The following is a 22,621-nucleotide window of genomic DNA, read 5'->3' on the forward strand; positions in this document are numbered from 1 at the left end:
TCAACATTACTGAAGCAGTGTGGGATCACCTTGACAGAGAACAGAATAAAAGACAGCCAAAGAAGAAGAAGCTTTAGATGTCCTTCGAGAAGCCTGGAGAACGATTGCTGACGACTGCTTAAAGAAATGAAAAGAAAGTTTGTCTAAGAGAGTTCAGGCTGTGGTGAAGAAAAACGTTGTTGACTTTGGAGATTATAAGAATTGTACATACTCTGTTTTGTCATTTATGTTTGCACATTTCATTAAATCACTGCTCCTGTTTCCCATTTTTCCTAGCAATATATAAAGACAAGTTATTCATTATGTAAATAAACCAACCCCAACTCCAACTCCAATCCTTTGACCGGTTTAAATGAGTCAAAGTTCAACAGGATGCGCCAAAAATCTGATGTCAGTATTACAAACAGCAGTTTCCCTTTAAAATGATCAGACATACCTTTTGTGTTTCTGAAGACTTCGCCATTTTGGGTTGGGAGTGTTTTTTTCAGTATTCTCCGATATTTTACAGAGCAAAGACTAAACTGACTAACCAAAAGAAAGAGGAGACTATAGCAAAGTTTTCTTTATTTAAAAAGTTATTAAGCAGTGCAATTGCAATCTGTAGTACAAATTCAAGGCGCAGTATTTCCAGGAACACAGGTAACAACAGGCAAAGGCAAAAATACAAAGTGAACCTGAGCTGCAGAGTAGTAGAGAAGTATGGAGGCTGAAGGCTGCTTGGTTGCTGTTCAAAAAGTTTTGAATAACAAAAAAATAAAATACAAAATCTGTCCTTGGCACCAGTGTGAGTCCAGTTACATCATTGAAATACAAAGTAAGACAAATTAAAAAACAAACAAACAAATAAAATATGATATGCATGTACAAAAACACAAATATTAAATCCACTTTTTCCTCAGGATTCATTACTGACGTTTTTCAGTGATGTTATTTCAGTGAGATGAGCCTGACTTGCTGTGGTTGGAGCTGTAACAGTTAGCATCTCCTGCGCAGCTGCAGGACAGTTTTAATGCACAGGCTGGCAGCGCTGTGCTGGGTCCAGGCTGGAGACCCTGTCACACTATGAGTGAGTCCCTGCTCAGTGCAGTGCTCTGTTAGGGAAACATACCAAGAGCAACATATTAGGAACTTCACTTTCATGCTCATGCAGGGTTAGCACAGCCTGGGGACAGAGCTTTGTAACCATACACAGAAATCATGCAATACTGCAGTGGTTGCCACCTTGCTCATAGAGGAAGAAAGACTTTGGGATATTTAGAAAGCCAGAAAGCCTGTGTGTAATGGTTGCATGCTAGGCTGTGTTATAGAGGAATAATGCGCTTTCATTCATTATCAAAAATTAGGTTAGAAAAGCCACTGCTACATAAAGTCGTGTAGAAACAACACAAAATGATTTAGTGTTGACACCACAAATCTAAAATCCACAATACATATTATGTACATAACACTGAGAGACATTATTAAAGATATATAAAAGATATTAAAGGACAAGGCAGATGTTTTTTTCTCTATATTTCTTACTGTCAACAAATCTCATGTAAAGCTCAAACCAGCAGTTAACACAAATATATAATCACAGGGAAGCAACTCACTGATTTAAATGACTTTAAACATTGCGTGATAGTGTTTCTTGCTTTAACCTAATAGAAAGGTAACAATAACTCATATAATGTTTGGTTACAACCAAGGTATGCAGAAGAGCCTTTCTGAAAACACTACACGTTGAACCTTGAAGCAGATCAACTGCAACAGCCACTCTTGTCAGCTAAGAACAGGAAACTGAGGCTACAAGTCACACGTGCTCACTAAAATTGGATGGAGAAAACGTTGTCTTGAATGATGAATCTTCATTTCTGATGCGACATTCAGATGGCAGAGATGGAATTTGTTGTAAACATAAAAAGACAGATCTATCCTGGTTTATATCAACAGTTCAGGACATGGTGATGGTGCAGTGGTGTGGGGAAAGTTTTCTTGGCACACTTGAAGAGCATTATTTAAATGCTACAGTCTACCTGACTGTGTATTGTTGCTGACCATGTCCATCTTTTTATGGCCACTTTGCACATCTTTTGATGGGTGCTTCAGAAGTGTATAGTGGAATATTGTTTTTAAATTTATATAAGAGATAAACAGCTGAATGCTTATTTATACAGCAGTCAGCCTTGAAGTTACATAATAGGTCAACCGGACAGTTGTTTCCAACCATGTGATAAAAGCAAGTGAGTTGCTCCCTTTTAGCTCAGTTTTGGTCTCCACCAAGTCTTGTAGGGATATACTTGGTTGTCTGTTTCATAACTGCTCCACTTACTATGAAAGAAAGTGTGCTAACTCTACTGCTTTAGTACTGAACATATAACAGTATGTGTGTGGACTATAAAATAATAAGAGTGATCTGAAAAACAATAAAACATTGACCTGATTGCAGAGCTGTGGGCTACTACAAAGCTACTGCTAATTAATTGGGGGTTTGTCCATGAATCCGTTTCAGTACGGAATAACCTGGAAACAAACAATAGGTCCCAACTCGACTCCAATTATATCGATATATAAAGTTCACCTGGAAACATTTTTACTTACTATTTTTTTTCATAGCATCATGATGATGAATGTGGGATTAAGTCAGGATGAACGATAGTTTTTAAACTACATAAACCTTTTGAGGACATTAATTGACAGAAAGAAATAATTCATGACTTGATTACACAGACAGTTGTTTCTAGACTGACACATTGCTGGTTTTATGCTTTTTACAGTATTTGCTGACAGTAAGACGAAAATAGGATATCACCAGATTTGTCCTGCAACAGTTTACAGGATTTCAAGGCTCTTTTTCCTGAAGAACAGAAGAGGAAGTCCTTGTTCCTGCTATAAGTAACTCACCAGATTTCTGCTCCTTTCTCTCTCCTCTCTGCCCCCTTGCAGTGTGTGGGACATTCCCTGGTTGGGGCGGGTGTAAGAGAAGGGCTTCATGGCTGCCTCTGTGGTCCTGTACCTCTCTGATCTGGGAGGTTCTGCTGTGCGGTACCGCTCTGTAGTTTGGTCAGCCCTGCGGTATCTCTCAGCCTCGAGCTCAGAGTACGGAGGCAAAGAGTCCTCATCTTCTGGGCGGTTGCTAGGTGAACGGCTGTAATAACTATCGCTGCCCTTTCCTCTGGAGCTGCCTTTAGAGGGAGTGTCACTGTCCTCGTCCATCCTCCCAGCACCTCTGTCCCTTCCCCGGCCCCTCGTTTTACTCTCAAGCATGCTGTTGAGCAAGGTGTCATCATAGGCTCTGCTTTGGGGCAGTCGAGACGGGCGATCACTGTCCCACGTGTCCCTTCTCTTTTGCAGTACTGGTGACGGGCTGCGGCGCCCCCAGCCATCATGTTCATTTCTATAGGAGCGCCTGGGAGGGCTGTAATCCCGCTCATAAGGCCGGTCTGATGGCGCACCCCGACGTCCATGTGCGCTATAAGACCGAGCGAATTCCTCCAGCTCATCCAGAGAGCCCGTGCGCCCTCTTCTGCCCAACGTCTTTCTCTGCAGGTTCTCCGATCGGCAGTTCCACCTACAGCGAGAAGCAGCCCACGCTATACATGTTAATAACAGAACAAACAAAACTGGAGAAAACATTTATCTCACCAAGCAGCAACCTCCAGGGCTGACAAATGAAGCCAATTTAGAAAACCCTTGTAGACTCCCATGTTAGCTACTTTTAGCTGATCCCTTATTCTCAATGGGTCACTACAGCGGGATGCTCTGCACGTTTGACAGAGGAATTTGTGTCTCCTCCCATGATCAAACCAGGGATCTTTCATTTGTTGGGCAAAAGTGTAAACCACTACACTAAAAGCCATTACTGCAGACAATGTTTACATCCTGGTTTAATTTTGCTTTTTAACAGCTCTTTCAACAATTTTTTAAAATGGTAATTACCTGTATTAACGTTCTATTCATGAACAGTTTTGGTGAGAGAAAATAGTCGTAGAGTAACACGTCACTTTCAGGAGGTTTACATTTGGACTGCTTTTACTTACAAAGGGGGAAAAAACGTGCAGCCACGTTTGCTGCAGGTGATGCAGTGAAGTACATTGAATAGTGGATCAATTATAATTTATTGTTTCTACTGGCAAAATTACATTCCTTAGCAATAATTTGTGGTTGACAAAAAAGTATTTCAGCCATTTTTTATGGTGTTATTGTGTTTTGCCTATGAATATCTTTGGATTCACTTTGTTTCAAGCAACATAAAGACGTCACCGTGACACATCTACTGTCAAATGTTTTCTGGCATTAAACAGTAAACACAACAACCTGATAGAAACTCTTCAGAGGGAAGCATCTCTCCACCTTACCTGCGGTCCAGTTCATCATCTGAGTGGTTAATTCTGTCTTGTCTGAGTCTTCGGCTTTGTGTAGGTGGAGCTGCTCTCCGCACCGACAGGTCATCGAGGTCTGCGATAGGTGGAAGTGCTTTCATCTGGACCGCCTGAAAGGTGTTTCTGAAGTCTGTAGTCCCTCCATCATGAAGCGAGCTGAGCTCTGATATGCTCCTGGCTGCTGGGACAGACACATCACTAACATGATATTTGCTGTTTATACTAATAAAGTCATTTTGAATGAACAGCGGGTGGTATAAAGGTATGAATGCATTCAAGGAAGAATAGGATCAGACGATGTTTTTTATTTTTCTAATTAAAAAAAGAATCATTAGGGAACAAATTAATTAACATTAATATGACAAATGCACGATCTGTCTTTGTTATTACTATTATTATTATTATGAACACAGGAACTGCAGTGTATCCCAGACATTCCACAGTGATGCCATTAATGCTCCATACATGTGCTCATATTTCCAGCCTCTATGTGGAATTCAGCTGATCTATTTTGTACAATTGTGAAAAATAATCTACACCTTTAGATTATTAAGGTTATAAATTTCAGGACAATGTAAAAAAAACTAATCTGGTCCTTCTCAGGTTCTAAAATTACCTCAGATGAACAACAACACGTGACATATTACACTGTATTGTTATTTATTTAGCAAAAAACTAACCCATAAAGCAGAGCAGTTTGTGAGAAAAATATGTACACCCTTACTGCCTCCGTAGTCATTAACAGTGCATCGTTCCACCGTGAGAAAGATTATTTACAAATTTAATCTTCCCAAGTGGCCTTTCCAGCAAATTCACCCTAATTTCACACTGCTCAGACCCTCTCGCTCTACAGGCCCCAGTCAGCATGTTAAACGTTGGAAGTCCAGACTGTAGAATTAGAAACAGACTGAACAAGTGTGACATGCTTGGAAGGGCTGCCAGGTACAAGCATCTTCTCTCTAAAAGCAATATTCTTGTGGAAAGGTTTGGAAAATTGCTTCTAAATAAACCTCTAGACTTTTAGAACAATGTTCTTTGTACACATGATGCCATGGTACTGGGACTTTACCCAGCCTTTTTTTATTCTTTCCTTTATAATGATGATTTAAGTTCAAGTTTATACAGATTTAGTCTTGAGTTTTATTCATTTATGTTTATGTTTACTTGTGTTTCCAGGTTTTGCTTTCTTATCTTTGAAACTCATCTTGCGTGTTTGTCTCATCGCTGTGTCTTGCGTGTGAGTCTGTTTGTGTCATTTGTGTTTACGTCTCCCTCGCTCAATGTGTGTCTCGCTCCCTCTGTTCCCTGTACCTAGTCAGTCTGCATCATAGTGTGTGTTTCTCGTACTTCCTGTTTTACTTTGATAGTCTCCAGTATTGTCTGCAACATGTTTTGTCCCCTGTCTCGTCAATTAGATTAGGTCCAGCTGTGTTCCCCAGGTGTTTCCTCTTCGCCCTGATTCCCTCTTGTGTGTATATATTGTCTGTGTCTCCCTCTGTCCAGTGTTGTGATCTCCCTTAATGCTGTGTGTTCTGCCTGTCAGTTTAGTTTCTAGTTTCTCCCAGTTTGGTTTCATGTCCTTTGTATTTCCAGCAATAGAGCTGAGTTTTGAGCTCAGTCCTGCTTGAGAGTCTGCATTTTGGCTTTTCAATCCTGCCTGCCTCATACAGCCTTTATGACAGATGGAACCAAAGCGGAGTTGTCTGGCTTTAAAGCGTCACGTTTGGAGAAAAGCAAATCAACATATATCAGCACAAACACCTCATAGCAGCTGTGAAGCACTCTGGTGGAGAGGTGGTGATTTTTCACTTGGTTGCAGTGACAATGATGGGAATATTACAAAGGAAATTCTACACAGACAGGCTTTTTTTTTTTTTTTTGGCTTTAGCTGAGTCGACAAAACCTAAATCCCACGTTGGAGATAACAGGTATCATGATGGTGGATTTCTCTGTAATGCCTCTGTGTGCACTCCCATAAAAAGGGGCGTTTCACAGATCATAAAACTCACTCCTACACAAAACAATCCCTGTGAGTGTCACTTACTCCAGACAGAGACATTATCAGATAACAATGACTACTCAACTCATCTGTTAAGTACGGCTTAACAAATTACATATTTCCCCAGAAGAGTCTTTATTCCACTTGAACCATGCAGCAAAATAAAAGAATCCGTTAAAATGACAATTTTAAGCCAAAACTCTGAACATAACCTGGTTCTAACCAGACTATATGTTCAGTATACGTTACCATGGTGATTTAGCAAGGTAGAAAAAGAGACACAGACAACTCTGACTTGACAAAGCTGAGAAAAGAAGATGTGCTTCACATATTTTCACATGACTGTGTGTTTTCAAACTCATGAAAAAGCATGACTCCACAAGTTAACCTTGCAATTTGTGAATGAGAAAAAAGGGACAGATGTTGTTTTTTTCAAATATGAAAGGATTAGACGGCAACTAGTAAGATTTAATTCCCACAAACCATGCACATAAAGCACATACATACATATAAACGCACACACTGCCACACAGATTAAAGAAACTAGCCTAATCTGTGCAGGCTTACATTTGAATGCTGCCATCTTGCTGCGCGGAAACTGAGCCAGCTCCTTCTCTATGTAGTACAGCACTTTTATTGAGTCCTGGGCTGGACTGGCTTTGAGCTGGTAACCACTGCGCACTGTGAATGTCAACACACACACACACACACACACACACACACCTATAGATAGATTGAGAAAAACAAAACCATGCAAGGACGCACACAAACACTCTTGAGTGTGCAAAGTATACGAGACAAAACAACCTTACGTGTTAATAACGGATTAAATTCAAAAAAAGGAAAAAGAGAAGAACATTTCTTCAGACATTTCAGACATTCAGACTTTTCACTGTAGAGACAAGGATGATGGATGAAATGAAGGTTAGTCGTGTCAGTGTTTGATGAAGAGAAAAAGGCAGCTGTCACTGACGTTTCTATGTAAGACTATAAATAACGTTAATTACACCACTTGTTCAAATAGTCCTCAGAGAAGGTTTTAGAGCTCAAAAGCAGTGATAAAGAAGAGTGAATACTGAGCTCATCAATATTGTTTTTGCCTCTCCAAAAGCGTTAAAAACAGTTATTGAACTTTCAACACTAGAACCGCTGATCCCAGTCATTTTGACCCCATCCTCCAACAGTACCAGCAAAGAAGTCATTTCCAAAGAAATCAGTTAAGTTGTTCATTTTCATCTATTTTTTGAATAATAATAATAATAATAATAATAATAATAATAATAATAATAATAATAATAATAATAATAATAGCAGTAAGATTTGACAAAGTATTTAATCGGTTTTGGGGTTTTAATAATTTTGATTATTTTATTACAAATCACAAAGGTGAAATTAGAATTTCCATCAATAAACTATGAGCACAATAAACAACACGTAACTACCATATGCAAATATTAAATATATTTTGCATACAGGCGGCCTATAACTTATTTTGAAATTTTACCTGTAAAATTACAAAATAATTCTCATCTTTCAGGAACCATTTGAATTCTTCCTCTACTACTCACCTCCAGACAGGTTATTCTCCACTGAGGGGATCGAGTTGATCTTTGTGTCCGTGTAAGAGGAAGAGGCCACAGGGACCACAGTAGGTATACCAGGAATGTAATAGGGATACACAGGGACCTGAGCAGCAGGCTGTCTGCTCTTTGCCATCTTCCCCGCTTCATACACTGCATAAACAACACACTTTCATTGTTGATGTTAAAGAATGGGGATATTCAATTAAAAAAAGGACATTCATTTTTTTTAAAGAGGATGCAGGACAGTCATTGGGTTGTTTGTGTTACTCACGGTGTCGTGGGCAGCAGCAGGTGTCAGGGCAGCAGCAGCAGCGGACGTAGCAGCAGCAGGAGTGAGGACAGCACTGGCACCAGCAGATCCCCAACAACAGCAGGAGCAAGATGCTGCCCAGGACTACAGATCCCACAAACGCCCATTCTGATTTACATACATACAAAAAAAAAAAAGGTAACAGTCAGTGATTAAACACTCTGAACAGTGATTTAACATCACTACACCAAAGTGAGAAGTTCAACCAGTGGAGGTCAGCAAAACCAAGATTTTCACATAACAGTCATATCTAGTGGTAACTAGATGCAACTGAAATATGGCCACAACCATTAAAATAAGTCAGACTGGGCCAAACTCAAAAGGATTTGTGCAGTTTGTGACAAAAGCTCAATATCACTAACGTTACGTTAAAGAAAAAAAATGAAGCTGAGTGAAGAAATTCAGCCAAAGGGCTGAAAATTGTTCTCCGAAGTTCACAGTCTTTTTTGAAATGTCTTTGTTTATTTCAGATCTCAGCATTTGAATTGCTGAAATGTTATAACTGACAAAGATTTTGGACAAAAAAATAAACCCAGTCTCTGTTTTTTCTATTAAAAAAAGCTGATGTTTGGCGCTCTCCTCCACTGATGTACCCGGACAACAGACCCCTACAAACAGGAAACTTTAGGGGATATCAAAGGAAATCAGAGTTACTTTTATCCGTTCTCACATCTTTGAACCATCCAAACCATAACAACAGACTTCCTCAGGGTGTGCCAAGAGTCAAAATCCACTCACTAACAACACATTTCCCCTGTGAAATTTGAAATCATAACTGGAGGTAAACAATAACAACTACAACTCTGTGAATTTGGCTTCATGTAGCTTCACTAACTGTGTTCATATCGGGCGTAGAAGCTCCAGCTACAAGGCTGTCATGTTTATTCAGTCAAATTTCTAACAAGTGAATGTACATTTGTTAGTCAAAGAGAGTTTTATCTGGTCAGTTGGAATTAGAAACATCAGGAGGCAATAGAAAAGCTGGAAAATGCCAGGCAGAGAGACAGACATGCAGCGTAGGGACCGTACCTGGCATAATCTCCAAATCAAACTCAGGGAGTAGATCTTGCTGCTCACCTGTCCTGCCTGCAGAGAGAGGGAGAGGACAGGTGAAGGCCGGCAGAGGAAGCGGGAAGCGGGAGTCAAAAGGTCAGGCAAATTAGCAAATTTGGCAGAAGGCAGATGATTAATGGTCATGCACTATTTGGGGAATGAAAGTTTAAGTATGAAAAAATGGGTCTGCATCTAGAAAATATCAAACTTATCAATGAAGACGTTTGTTGTTGACCATGCTGTCTGTGACAAACTGAAATGTCTATTAGATGGACTCCCGTGACATGTGGTTCACATGTTCACATCCCAAAAGTTTGACCCTTTTTGATCTGGAGGTCCATTTACTTCCCATTTGTACCACCAGGATGTTTTATATAGATAATAACTAGGGGTGCAACAATACATGTATCTGTATTGAACCGTTCGATACAGTGCTTTCGGTACGCATATGTATTGAACGATACAAAATTTTAAATTTATTTGGTCAACTTTTCTTCTGACGATGCCGTCTGTGTTGAGGGCTCAGTGGATCTGCGTTCAAGCGCAGATCCACTGAGCGCCACCCATATGCATTCACTCAAGTTAGCATGGCAACTGCCTCAACTCTACTGTATGAATGTGAGAGTGAATGAATAGTGGTATTGTAAAGCGCTTTGGGTGCCTTGAAAAGCGCTATATAAATCCAATCCGTTATTATTATTATTACCCGAAATTGAACCTCCTCCACCGTCATTCAGATCTGGAGTTTGGAACTATTTTGGTTTTCATGTGAAGAATGACCCTACTTAAGCACATCGTGGACAAAAGTACAACAGTGTGTCGGATGTGCCACGCAATGCTCAATTAAATTGGTGGGAACACAACGAATATGACTGCACATTTACGCCGACATCACGCTAGTGCAAAGACAAGTGGAAGCAGACAAAAACAACAACAAGCACGCATGCTGCAAACCTTACCCGACTCAATTAGACAGCTGTTAGAACATGAAAGAGATAGAGAGGGCAATCGCTACTTTTATTGCTGTCGACAAAATAGCTTTTATTTTGGAAAGAGCCATATATCTGTAATAAACTCTCGTTTCCACATATGAGCGATTTCTCCATCAGATACATTTTTTTTTGTTATTTTGTTGTTTCAGCAACATTTAATTTAAAAACTGTACTTTTGAGTTAAAAGAAATATTTATAATTTTAATAACTTGACATGAAAAAATTTTTTGTATCGAAAAAATATCGAACCGTGACACCAAAGTATCGAAACGAACTGAACCGTGAATTTTGTGTATCGTTGCACCCCTAATAATAACATAAAATTCATTGTTCCCAGAGATCCCTCTCTGATCTCTTGAACTACAATATGACCCACGTGCCAGACAGCAAGAGGTAGACTAACAAAAAGCAAGCCTTTATTAGCTGCTGGCAAATTAATAGGTATAGTTGAACTGAGACTAAAGGAAACACAAAATAGAAAGGGCCACAAGGAGGCTAAGCTAAGAGAAACTCCCAAACACCAACACAGAGTCTAAAAGGTGATTATAGCAAATACAAAGGACAAAGGAAGACAGGACTATTTATACACTGGGGGCTGATTGGAACAAGACAGGGGTAAAGACAATCAGGATAATCACAAAGGAGCCAGTAAAACCTGACATGAAAGAAAACCAACCTTCAAAGAAATCAGGAAAAAACACAAGAGACAATTACACTGCAACACAAAAACTAACACTAACAAGATGTCAGATGAAAGGGAGCACAGGAGGGCAAAGGCACTAACCAGAAAGATGAGACAGAGGGAGCAACAGATAGGGATCCCAAAAGGTTGATTCTCTTCATCTGCACAATAACAGTAAATTTGCACAATAACTGAAACAAGGCCCAGTTATTGTGCAAATGTACTGTTTATAAGGTTGGGGAAACCTGAAGTCAGCTGAGACGGAAGAAGTCACTTGGATGAGTGAGGAAACGTTTCTCCCACTGAAAACGCTACGTCCAGATGAACAGAATCAACCTTTTGGGATTTACTTACCTGGATGATTGAGCATGCATCAAGACAACAGATAGGGAAACACAGAGGGAACTAAACACACAAAAAAGCTAAATAAAATAAAGTAAAACTTAAAAAAACTATTAAAGCCTTTTTCTTTGATGCCATGCACAGTCGACGTGTCTCAGCATTAACATTAAAACTGCACACTGTTAACTGAATGCTGTTAATCATTTTACATGCATGCAGACACCCAAACACATGCAAGCAACTGAGACGTGAGAGGCAACAGACAGGGAGGTTTGGAAACTGGGACACTGATGGCACCAGGACAACAATTTACCGCGCAAGCTCGTCAAAACAAGGTCATGCAAGTCGCGCTGCTGTGAAACAATGTGCCTGTTGTGCTCAATATGTATGACATAAAGGTCAAAATCAGAACAAAAATTCAAGGAAATTACTCGCTGAATACAGAAAGGGATCAGCAACAGGTGTGCAGGAGTCAGCTACGGATGTTTTTAATGTGCTTATTATGAGGTCTGAAAACCCTGATTACAGTAAAGACTGGTTACTGTCTGACATGGCAACACTGGTAGACTAAACAACCCCTGGTACTGAGGCTGCAGAGTGTGCTGAGTAAGCGCTTATTAAGGAGTGGGGAAAAAAACAGCCTTGCTACCTTGGCCCTGCCTCACTTGACTGCATACCATCCGTAACCTGAGAGAGCTGAGGAGCTGTGCAGCTCCGAGAGGGAGGGGAGGTCGACGAGTAAGAAATGGACAGTGTTGGGGAGTAACGGAATACATGTACCGCCGTTACGTATTTAAAATACAAAATATGAGTAACTGTATTCCGTTACAGTTACCGTTTAAAAGGGTGGTATTCAGAATACAGTTACTTTGTTGAAATAAATGGATTACACTGCAGTACTTTCCTGTTTCATATTGTCGCGGGTCAGGACTGTTTCGGTTTTGTTTGACAGCTACGTTCTTTTGTTCCAGGCGGCAGCGTTACGGTTGCCATGGTTACAGGGCGACGCTCTCTCTCTCTCTCTGCGACTGTGTGTTTCTTGGGTGAGAGAGCGCATTTTCGTTGTTGTTGTGCTAAGCTAACAGGCAGAATGCTACAAGAATGTAGCATCATGGGCAGTGTAGTCCGTGTTGCAGGGAGAATGGACTGCCATACACGTTATGGGTCTGTGAGCGCGAGGAGGGAGAAAAAGGGGAGTGGAAAGGTACGAGTTGTCATCGAGGAAAAACGGGAGCTGGAAGCATGTAAATATAATAATAACCACTGCAGCCAAGAAGAGTGCCTGACGAGCCCAGTTGTAAGTAAGCTATTAAGACTCGACTGTACACCGTGTTCGTGTTTTCCTCCGAAAACAATAAGTTCCGTTGGAGCAGTCTTTCAACGCCTCTCTCTGTCTCTCGCAAGAAAAATTGACCCACACAACAAAGTAAAGCTATTTTTCGGCTACCAGCCGACAGGGACCCCGCCGTATTAGTCAGAGGTCCCTTTACTACAGTTCGGAGTCGTGGACCTTCAGTAATAGTAATAAATCACACAGCAATCACGTTGCTGTAAAAAGCATGATAATATATTAAGTAATCCAAAGTATTCAGAATACGTTACTGTCATTGAGTAACGTAACGGAATACGTTACAGAATACATTTTGGGGCATGTATTCTGTATTCTGTAATGGAATACATTTTAAAAGTAACCTTCCCAACACTGGAAATGGAGGAGTGCATGAGAAGATTTTGCAAGGCAAAAGGGAGGGAAGGGGAGTGAGTGTGAAAGAGAACTGAGTAAATGTTATCAGCGTTCAAGGTGCTGGTGAGCAAAAGAACACGCAAAGAATGTTTTTTTGATCATGTGCTTTCATATTTGAACTGTAGCCTAAATATGGAGTTAGAGCCAAGCAGCAGTTTTGTAGTAACGCTGGTGAAGAAAGTTGAATATAAGTACCAGAAACTTTTAAAAACAACCAGTTTGGCACAGAAAAAGTTTTACACACTTTCTAATTCTAACTTCAAAATTACAACATGCACAAGCTAAGAAGTTCAGCACTAAAGCCAAATGAGTCTTGTTATTCTCACACGTTTAAGCCCCTTCTTCTCTCCTGGGAGAAGACTGTAATCAGATTAGTGCTAAACTAAAGAGGGCTACATGAATAAGCAGACTTCATAAGCATCAGGCTGGCCTAACATAAAGGGAGAAAAGTAACTAACAGATCACACCATCAGTTATTTTTTTAAGTGTTTTAGTCGTATTTATTTCATATCACAAGCAAAACAAACAACCAAGTAGACTTTTTGATCCTGGAAGTGCAGCGCAACAGCAACATCGAAGCAGTATGCTGTGTTCCTGTATAAGTCAGAAGTTGGAATTCCAAAGTTACCAGTCGGAATTTGAATCTGGAACACCTCCTCACCTCAGAAAGTCGGAGCAGTCCCATCAACCCTGAGCTAACAATCCTGTTTTCCCTGGCTTTTTCTGGAACTTGCTAACTCAGGAGTGACATCACTCCCGACTTCCTGTATTCCAGTTCCAAGGTATCTGGAATGTTGCTTCAGATATATTCATTCACACAGTCAGGGTTCATAGGCAACAGACCAAAGAAACCAATCCTATCAACCAGGAAGAGTTGGCTAATCTCTCTGATGTCACAGTTGGGAAGTTTATCCAACAAAAGAAGGATGCTATTATTAGTTGTTCGATAATATCCTCATATCTACATGTGCATGTCTACATGTGCACGACTTCTACTGCCATCATCTGCTCTATGTTTCACTCTGTGTGTTTGCCTTTTAGCTCCTTGTGTGTGATGGTGAAACAGACACATGCAGAGCAAAGGAGCAGAGAGACAGGACGAGTGAAGTTAACATTACTGTTACTATAAGCAGTAAAAGTGAGCGCTAATTCATCTGAATGATTTGTGTTGGCAGTTAGCACTTAGCTGTTGTCCCATGAGCACAACCTACTGTGGATTTTTTAAAGGGCTTTGAACGCTCCACCAAAACAGCAGCCTCCAGATATTTTGGCATTGTGTGTGAGAACTACTAAGTAAAGCTTGAAAAAGTAAAGGGATAGGAAGGAGAGGGACAGCAGGAAAGGGGAGGGATTAATTTACATATCCCACACTGTACATGCTAATTGAGGCAAAAGGCTCAGCTTTTGCTGATATGAAGGGAATATTTTCATCTAACTGTATTGAATACATCAATGCTTGGAGGGGGACCGTCAACAAGCTCTTGTTTGGTCTGAAAATACATATTACCAAGTTCAACATCTTATAGTCTGGGTTAAACAAAAAGACAATCTTACGTAGTGAAAATGCTACTTCAAGATTTACAGTAAGTCATGACTCTCTGATCTTAGTGCTGAAGTGTTGGCAGTTTAGTGAAGATTTGGGAGGTATGTATAATGATTAACCAGTGATACTCCCCAATGAGCAAACGCCACACAGACAAACACGCTCGCTGTTGTTCAGCTGAAGCTCCCCTGCAGTCTTTGAGCCTCCTGACATACTGTGTAACTGACCTGAGATGTAACGGCTCCACAGCGGCTCTCTAAAGCGTGCGACCGGCTAAAGAATAGAGTCCGTTACAGAGGATTGAGGGCATGTAAAGAGGGAAACACCATTTAGCTGTTTCCATGGAAACCGTAGTAAGGGCACTCGGGAATGCAGCACAATTAAGAGACCACTTCTAAAACCTTTACCAACAACGCGCAGGAAAAAACTCCCAAACAAACAAATAGAAAAATATAGGTTAACTTTCTCGCATGCTTACCAAGCACCAGTAATTCCACCTGATCCTCGTTCTTCCCCTCCAGATCATCAGCAATCACAACTTTGCAGAAATACACCCCGCTGTCGCCCCACTGCAGCTCCCCAATACGCAGGTCTGCTTCTGCACAGATTACAAAACAAGGACAAAGATTATATTTCTACATATTTACAAATATTAATATGTCAAATGGCACAACGTGTTCACAAAGCAAACTTTTTAATGCTGCATTTTTAAAATTCAAGCGGAATCATTTAACACTGACGCCACCCAATAAGACTGTGGCCCAAAATTTGAGGACTATGAACTGGAACTCTTTTAAGATCGATGACATGCTATTGATTGTTCAGTGGGAAGTGAGAGTATTTTCCCAGTTATGCTTGTCTCTTTGTTAGAATTATAAATCAAAAAGTCTGAATTCATCTAAAGATCTAAAATCTGTAATTCACGTTTGGACTCAATACTGAAAAAGGGGAGGGAGAATGTCATGTCTTGACAAAAACATGTTCAGTTGAAATGCGAGGAAATGTAAGTCATGTTCTTAACAAAACACCACAAACTATCTGGATGTGAAGAAAATTTGTTAAGGGTCCCGAAGTCAGTTGTTTGTTTTTAATGTCAGTAATGAAAAAAATACTGCCAAACATAAAGAAAGTCATTATCGGCCTACATGTATTTCCTTTGGCCTTTATTGTTATTGGATTTTGTGACAACAGGAGGCCGTTGTTGACACATTTAAATGGCAGACGTGTTTTGTCCTGATAAGAAGCCCACATATGAATGGGCGCGAGGGCGGGGGCCTCTGTGTGGTACCGCCATTCTTGTAGGACTGGAGCAGAAGAGATTTATTTATAAAAAACCCCGTCAGCTCTGACTCATGTGTGACGATCAAACAGTCTTTCACCTTATTTCACTGAGGATAAAAGTGGCGACATTACTGTTTATGATGCTGATGTCTCTGCCTTTGTAGTGCTCAGCCAGCGTCATGGAGGCTCCCTGGGACGATGCCACTACCCGAACTGTGCGGGTGTTGTCAGAGCACTCCAGGTGGGACTTGGGTCCCAGCGCTGAGGTCTTGATGCCCAGGGTCTCCGAAAGGGAGAAGGACTCCTGCATGTGGTCTCGACAGTAGGACTTGTACCACCACTGCACCACCGGGAGCTGGACGGAGGACGTCTGGTACTGACACGAGAGGACCACGGACTGGAAGAGGATTGCATACTGCTTTTCCTTCTGCACTGAGACATGCACACTGTCACACACGCACACTGATGGACACATACAAGCAAAAAGAATAAAGCACAGGTGCTTTTGTTAATCTACTAAAAATGGACATATCAGTTCAGTTTGACTATTAAGTCATGCAAATGGTAAATATGCACGATGCTAACTTAAGCAAGTCAGTTCCACCTATTCTGCAGAATGAAATACAGAGTTTACAGACTCATTTTTTAGTCCAACCAATATAAGCGCCAGATCTGAAAACACACTACAAGCATTAAAATCCGTCCCATTTAAACAAAATTAAACCTTTAACATATTTGTTAATCAATAAATTATGTAACAACAATGAGAGGAGCCAATATGTTTAATGTCAGAACTGATTTGCATCAATTTTACTTGGTTAGTAAGTCAAAGATCTGATTAGGCTTTACACCACTACTTAGTTGCGATTTTATTATTAACTTTTTAACTACAGCTAAACTACAGTCTTTAACAAAACTTACCTTTAAATCTTAATGAGCTATATTAGACAGCTTTACTGTCCACTACTTGGTCATTTTGAAGGCTGCAGCTTTGTTGGTGTTAAATGATAATGTGACCTTTGTGTTATTGGGGGTGGGGTCACTCTGCCCCCCTCAACTGACTTCTTTCTAGTCAGTTATTGCAGCTCAAGCTCAAGTTAATTATTCTCTGAACAGTCTCTGCTTTGGCAGCAATCTCAGTAAGTAGTACAGCTAAGGGTGCTGATTTTGGAGTGCATGGGTCTATGCAAGTGAAACTTTGGGAAGTGTCTTTGGAACGATCAGCACGTGAAGCTAGTTTGCTTGTAATCATGGATACTAGATCATGAAGAAGATGTGAGTGGGAGTGCAAATGGTCTGTCTCTGTGCTAGTCCTGTGATAAACTGGCAATTGCACCCCTCGCCCCATTGGAGCTGGGATAGGGTCCCACCCTCTTGTAAGCCTTAATTGGCTGAAAAAGATGGATGGATGGATGAATCATGATGAATAATGAATTAGCTTATCTATCCTTAAACTGTGTAGCCTGTCTAGGTTTTCAGAGGATGAGTTTATTGCCTCCTGTAGCACTCTTTTAAATACACATATAATGCATCTTACTGTGAATTTCAGTTTATAACCTGTGTTTTGTGGACACTGCACGTCAGCTGCCTGTCCATTTCACATGCTCTGAAGCCGACTCTGTAATAATTTGCTCTCTGTCATCAAACTTCAGGTGAAGGAAAAGACTGCATAACTAGCGGAAGGTGATAAACTAGCAGGTGAGTCTAGATAAGAAAAGTTTGAAAACAGTAAAATGATGAAAGTGGCAACTTTATGAGCAGAGCAGCAGCTGCATCTCATCTTTATCTGTACAGATGACTGATGATGACTCTGTACTTCAGAGAAACTGTCATTATCATCATATCAAAACCAAAAGAAAGACAGGAGGAGAGATTAAGTGTGTGGGGGTCCGCTATTGTTCGGTGCTGGGGTCAGGAAGGTTAAATTCCAGTGTGCGTGGGGGGCTGGGGAGATCTAGGGAGAGGCAGGGGGTTGTCATCATAGAAGGAGGGGGGTGGAGCAGTCTGATGGGGATTTTCTGGTAGTCATATTAGCTCTAGGTGGGGCAGGAACTCAACTCTAAACATGCCCCAGAAGACAGGAAATCAAAACAAAACCAAGTCCTCCAGCCTGCATCTCCCAGGGTCAGTAAGAGGAGAATACACACTGTGTTTAGACGTTTATCTCAAATGAGCACCTCTACAGCATTCTTCTGAAAAGACATCAAGTTTCCCTATTTCCAGGCAACAGTTAGGACTGCGAATAACTATTCTTCCCCCAGAAGGGAGACCCAAGGTAGAGGAATGTCATCACTGCTGGGCTTTTATTTGTCTGTCTGTATGTCAGCGGGATTACGCAAAAACTACCAGGCTTAATTCCAGAAAAATTGGTGAGGTGGAGGAAAGAAAGAGCTCATTGCATTTGGGTGTGGATCTACACCACATTCTTTGAAAAGGATGTGTTATCCGAGTAATTGATTTTGTCTGTGAATCCCAGGAAAAGGGTTATAAAGTCAAGCTGCTGTGTTTTCTTTTTTTCTGACATGTCCAACAATCCAAAACTCAAAGAAATTCAATTAAGAATAAGAAGTAGTTGCTTTCAGTTGCTGCCTTGTTAATAAGGAGTTGCCACATATTTGATCTGGCACATTTCTTTTACACCAGATGCCTTTCCTTACACAATCCCAGAGGGATTTGGGTCACGGGATCTTTCAATTGTTGAGTAAATGTGTAAACGACTACACCATGAAGTAGGGCTGCACGATTAATCGTTAGAAAATCGCGATCTCGATTCATACGACCACGATTGTACCGCATTTTGATCCGGGATGTAATCTGCATGAAAACAAGCGCTCACTCTTCCTGCTCAACAAATGACAAGGGCGGAGCCTTATACCACGTGATACAGAAGCTGTGCCGTGTGATACTAAAATTAGCAGGGAAAAAACAACGGAGAACACGTCAGGGATGACGAGAAAGTAACAGGAGAAAATCCGTCCCGGTCAACCACCCAAACATCAATAACGGGAACCTTATACAGCGCTTCCCTATACACGTCGAACTCCCGCAGGCACAAAGAAATTACGGAGGCTATTACTTATGACCTGACCAAAGATATGGCTCCCATCAACACTGTGCAAAACAAGGGATTTAGGAAAATGATCAACACCCTAGACAAACGCTACACAGTGCCGTCCCACAACTATTTTTCTATTGTTTCACTACCTGCTCTATACACGCAGTGTCGAGCAACGGTGGAGACGGAATTTCAAGCAGTACAACATTTTGCGGCAACAACAAAACGTGAGACATTTGTTGTTTTTATGTTTATTTATTGTTTTTATGTTCAGTTTCAACTGTTACGAAGTTGATGTGCAGTTAATAAGTGCAATAAATATTTATACTGGAAAAGAGAATCGTGATCTCAATTCTAAGCCAAAAAATCGTGATTCTCATTTTATGCAAAATCGTGCAGTCCTACCATGAAGCCAGAAAAATATTGGTATATAAGCAGCAAATCTTTCCATTTAGAAGCTTAAACCAGAATGAATAAATCAACAGAAAAAAAAATCAACAATAATTTTAATAACTAATTTATTAGTTAGTCATAAATTTTCCTGGTTTTCTCCAAATGCACTAACATGGAGCTAAAAATAAACTGAAACAAAGAGTTACGGATATGACACTGATTACATCTTAGTCAACTTCTCCATTAAATGACTAATCAGCATGCTGAAGCTTTGTCAGCTTTGTGTTTTTAACATTAAGTTGAGGCCAGCTGGTCGACGTCATCAGCTTACTTCTTCCTCTGATACACTTTAACTGCACAAACAGGAGGAAGGGTCACCAAGCTCCTAAATTCCTGCCACAGAAAGCTGTGGTCTTCCCTGTATTTCTTTTTTTCATGGACCAGTCCATTGTTAGGGCTTCCCCTCTCCTGTCCCACTTGAGCAACTGAGAGGGGGAGGAGGTCGCAGACTCCCAGCCAATGAGAGTGTCAGGCCTTCCTCCAGCTGGATGTGAACAAACCAATTAAGCACAAGAGATTTAAATCAAACCGTTAGCCCATGAACTGGAATTCATGAATATCATGAGTTTGAGGTGAGAGGAGTGAGGACTGCTGTAACTGCTGACATGCATCATGATTACACCTGTTAACCAATGTTTACTGTCTGCCGTGACTCACTGTAGGTTAATGACTGGGTTTCAGAGGCAGCAGACAGTCACACCCTCACCACCTGCATACAGTGGAAAGGCCTCAACACATAAAGGAACATAAAGGCCTCAATTAAAGATTAGATGCCAGTTTAAACCGGGGTGAGCACAGTATGTGGTCGCAAATGTTTCCCAGGTCAAAGCCCTGCTCTTGGAAGCAGCACGTTTCCTGAGCAGTCAGACTTTTCCTCTCCAAAGCTGTCACATTTCCTGCCTTTACTTTGCAATACATTCCTTCACATTGACTCATTAGCCCAACAAAAAGTGATAAGGATGAATATAGCCACTGCAGTTTCACAAAACACTCACAATGTTCACAACAAGTGACGTGAAGAGCGCATTCTTCACAGATGCACCATCATCAGTACATTTCCAGCCTTCCTGTTTTTTTGGTACCCTTAAATATACACACTTATATATATAAATTATATAGTGGCCTTATATTTACATTTTGTATAACTAATCGGTCTGACTAATAAAGTGATAGTGAAACAGATCACTTGTGTTATTCTATAACTCAGATGAGTTTCTTAATATAAATAACAAAGACATGCATCATTTTCTTGTATTTTAGATTCCGAAAACAAACAGAAGTGCCTTTTTTCAAGCACATCTACCTGAAAATAGCTAAAATACATGTAGTATTTATTATTGTACTCCAAAAAAGTACTTTTATAAAAAACACCACAGCACAAAGAAGTGCCTGTAATAGCAAAGCTATAACCCACAAATCAGTAAAACATCTTAGGACCACAACATACGATCGAAACAGCATTAAATACCAGAAAATAATTACTTGGGTTGCTCTATAAATGTTAATGGAGCAAACCATCGCTGTAACTGAGAATCTATTTCTCTTTATTCACTCAAATAAAACAAAAAGAAGCCTTTACTGAGTCCCGTGTAGCCCCTGGGTCTGGGATAAGCACCGAGTTTACATGGGATCAACCTGCTGCGCTTTAGCCGTAAAGAAAACACATTTTAACGTTTTACTTTAGAAGGTAAGACCTACCTGAGGCTCCCAAAAACATAGCCAGCCGGTAAACGTTCATTATATTGTCCGTTTTTATACTAACGAGTAGTTTAACCGTTTGTTGGTCATGTCGTTTTCCGCTAACTGCGTCTGCTGCAGACCGGACTCGGACTGCGTCTAACGGGACTGTACCACTTCTCAGGGAGGTGAGGCTCAGCACAAACACTGCACCGCTCTCAGACAACTTCAGCCTAAAATTTCGGCACAAAAACAGCGTATGTCATAAGTGTCTCGGTTGCAGGATAATTTTGGCTCCTGCATTAGGTTGATTAGAAGTGTCTGCAGGGGCGATTCTAGGCTCAAACTTTTATGGTGGCTCAGCCCCAATCATAATACATGCAGTGCCCTACAATTAAGATTAATGGAATATGCTGCTTGCAAACATATTCAACCCCTTTTCACCTTAGAGAATCTCAGTTCGATTATATACACATTACAATGGTACTTGCAAAAGCAAGTTTGTATCACCTATTTAATGTCAGATTTGACATCAGATTGACAGTTTTTCAATGCTTAAGTTATCAAACCTAAAGCAAAGGCTTAATCATGTTGATCAGAATTTACCAAAGCAAGTTGAAGAACTACTTTTAGTGCATAGTATTGGATGTTAATCACATTACTGTAATCGCGTTATATTTTTCAGTAATGCAATAATGTAACTGTTATTGTACTAAATTAAGTAATTACATTACAGTTACCATTATGTCTTTTTTCCATTTCAAAAGTTCTTTAGTTATCTGAACACTATGTGGATAGAAAGAAAAAAACATCAAACCTTTATGTTTCTTCTTCCTGCAAACTTCCACAACAGTCACCTGATTTCAGTTTGTGTGCCGCTGAAGGAAAACGGTGTGGTTTGGTGTGATCTGGTGTGGTCTGCAACATTTCTGGAGGGGAGATATGGATATTGTTTATTAATTTATTTGTTTATTTATTGATCAAAATACTGATCACGGCAGATGACGGCAAAATGCAAATGCATCCAGGACAGAAATAATCACAAAAAGTCCAAAGAATGAGAATTATGTCACTGGCAACACCGTTAGACCCACCATACAAATCACTTGGTTTCTTAAGCCCAACAAAGGCAGATGAAGCAATAAAATGACTCAACTTTGAATGTGTGAATACAATAGGGTCTAGAGAGTCACATTGATCTCCAGCATCACAGGATGCTGTAGCTGAAAGACCTGGTCAGTATTTTTGCTTTGGTTTAAAATAGCTTTTATAGCTATGAGCTATTATGTGTACACACAAAGCCTTGAGAAATAAACCTTTTTTTAACCAACTACTCGGCAGGGCCGGACATATGCGATAAGGAAGTACGGTACACAATATCAATGTTTTCTGTGTATACTTGATTTTATTTAGTGTTGCATAAACACATGTAATATTAAGATGCACAAGCTCAATTTGTGAACAAAAAAAGCCATCCCACAGTATATAGTTTGCCAATGATTTTATTTTCTGACACAATACAAGAGTTGAACAAAACAGTCGAATC

The 22,621-nt window shown here is 40.3% G+C and overlaps 1 protein-coding gene across 6 annotated transcripts; it reads right to left on the reverse strand.

Annotated features, from left to right (window-relative positions):
- Positions 1–547: 547 nt before the first annotated feature.
- Positions 548–21,258, reverse strand: ildr2b (immunoglobulin like domain containing receptor 2b). 6 transcript variants are annotated; one of them, XM_026145109.2, is made up of 10 exons: positions 21,097–21,258; positions 16,023–16,352; positions 15,088–15,207; positions 9,283–9,339; positions 8,215–8,361; positions 7,929–8,093; positions 6,928–7,041; positions 4,338–4,542; positions 2,884–3,550; positions 548–1,091 (listed from the first exon to the last, which is right to left on the reverse strand). In XM_026145109.2, the coding sequence occupies exons 1-10, from the start codon at positions 21,134–21,136 to the stop codon at positions 1,056–1,058; spliced, it is 1,881 nt and encodes a 626-aa protein (XP_026000894.2). In that variant the 5' UTR covers positions 21,137–21,258; the 3' UTR covers positions 548–1,055. The 6 variants fall into 6 exon arrangements, with proteins under 6 accessions (XP_026000894.2, XP_026000895.2, XP_026000896.2 ...); XM_026145110.2 differs by having other exon boundaries at positions 4,338–4,539; positions 21,097–21,253; XM_026145111.2 differs by lacking the exon at positions 9,283–9,339 and having other exon boundaries at positions 21,097–21,253.
- Positions 21,259–22,621: the final 1,363 nt, after the last annotated feature.

Source organism: Astatotilapia calliptera, chromosome 16 (assembly GCF_964374335.1).
Source record: "Astatotilapia calliptera chromosome 16, fAstCal68.1, whole genome shotgun sequence".
Classification (NCBI taxonomy): Eukaryota; Metazoa; Chordata; class Actinopteri; order Cichliformes; family Cichlidae; genus Astatotilapia; species Astatotilapia calliptera.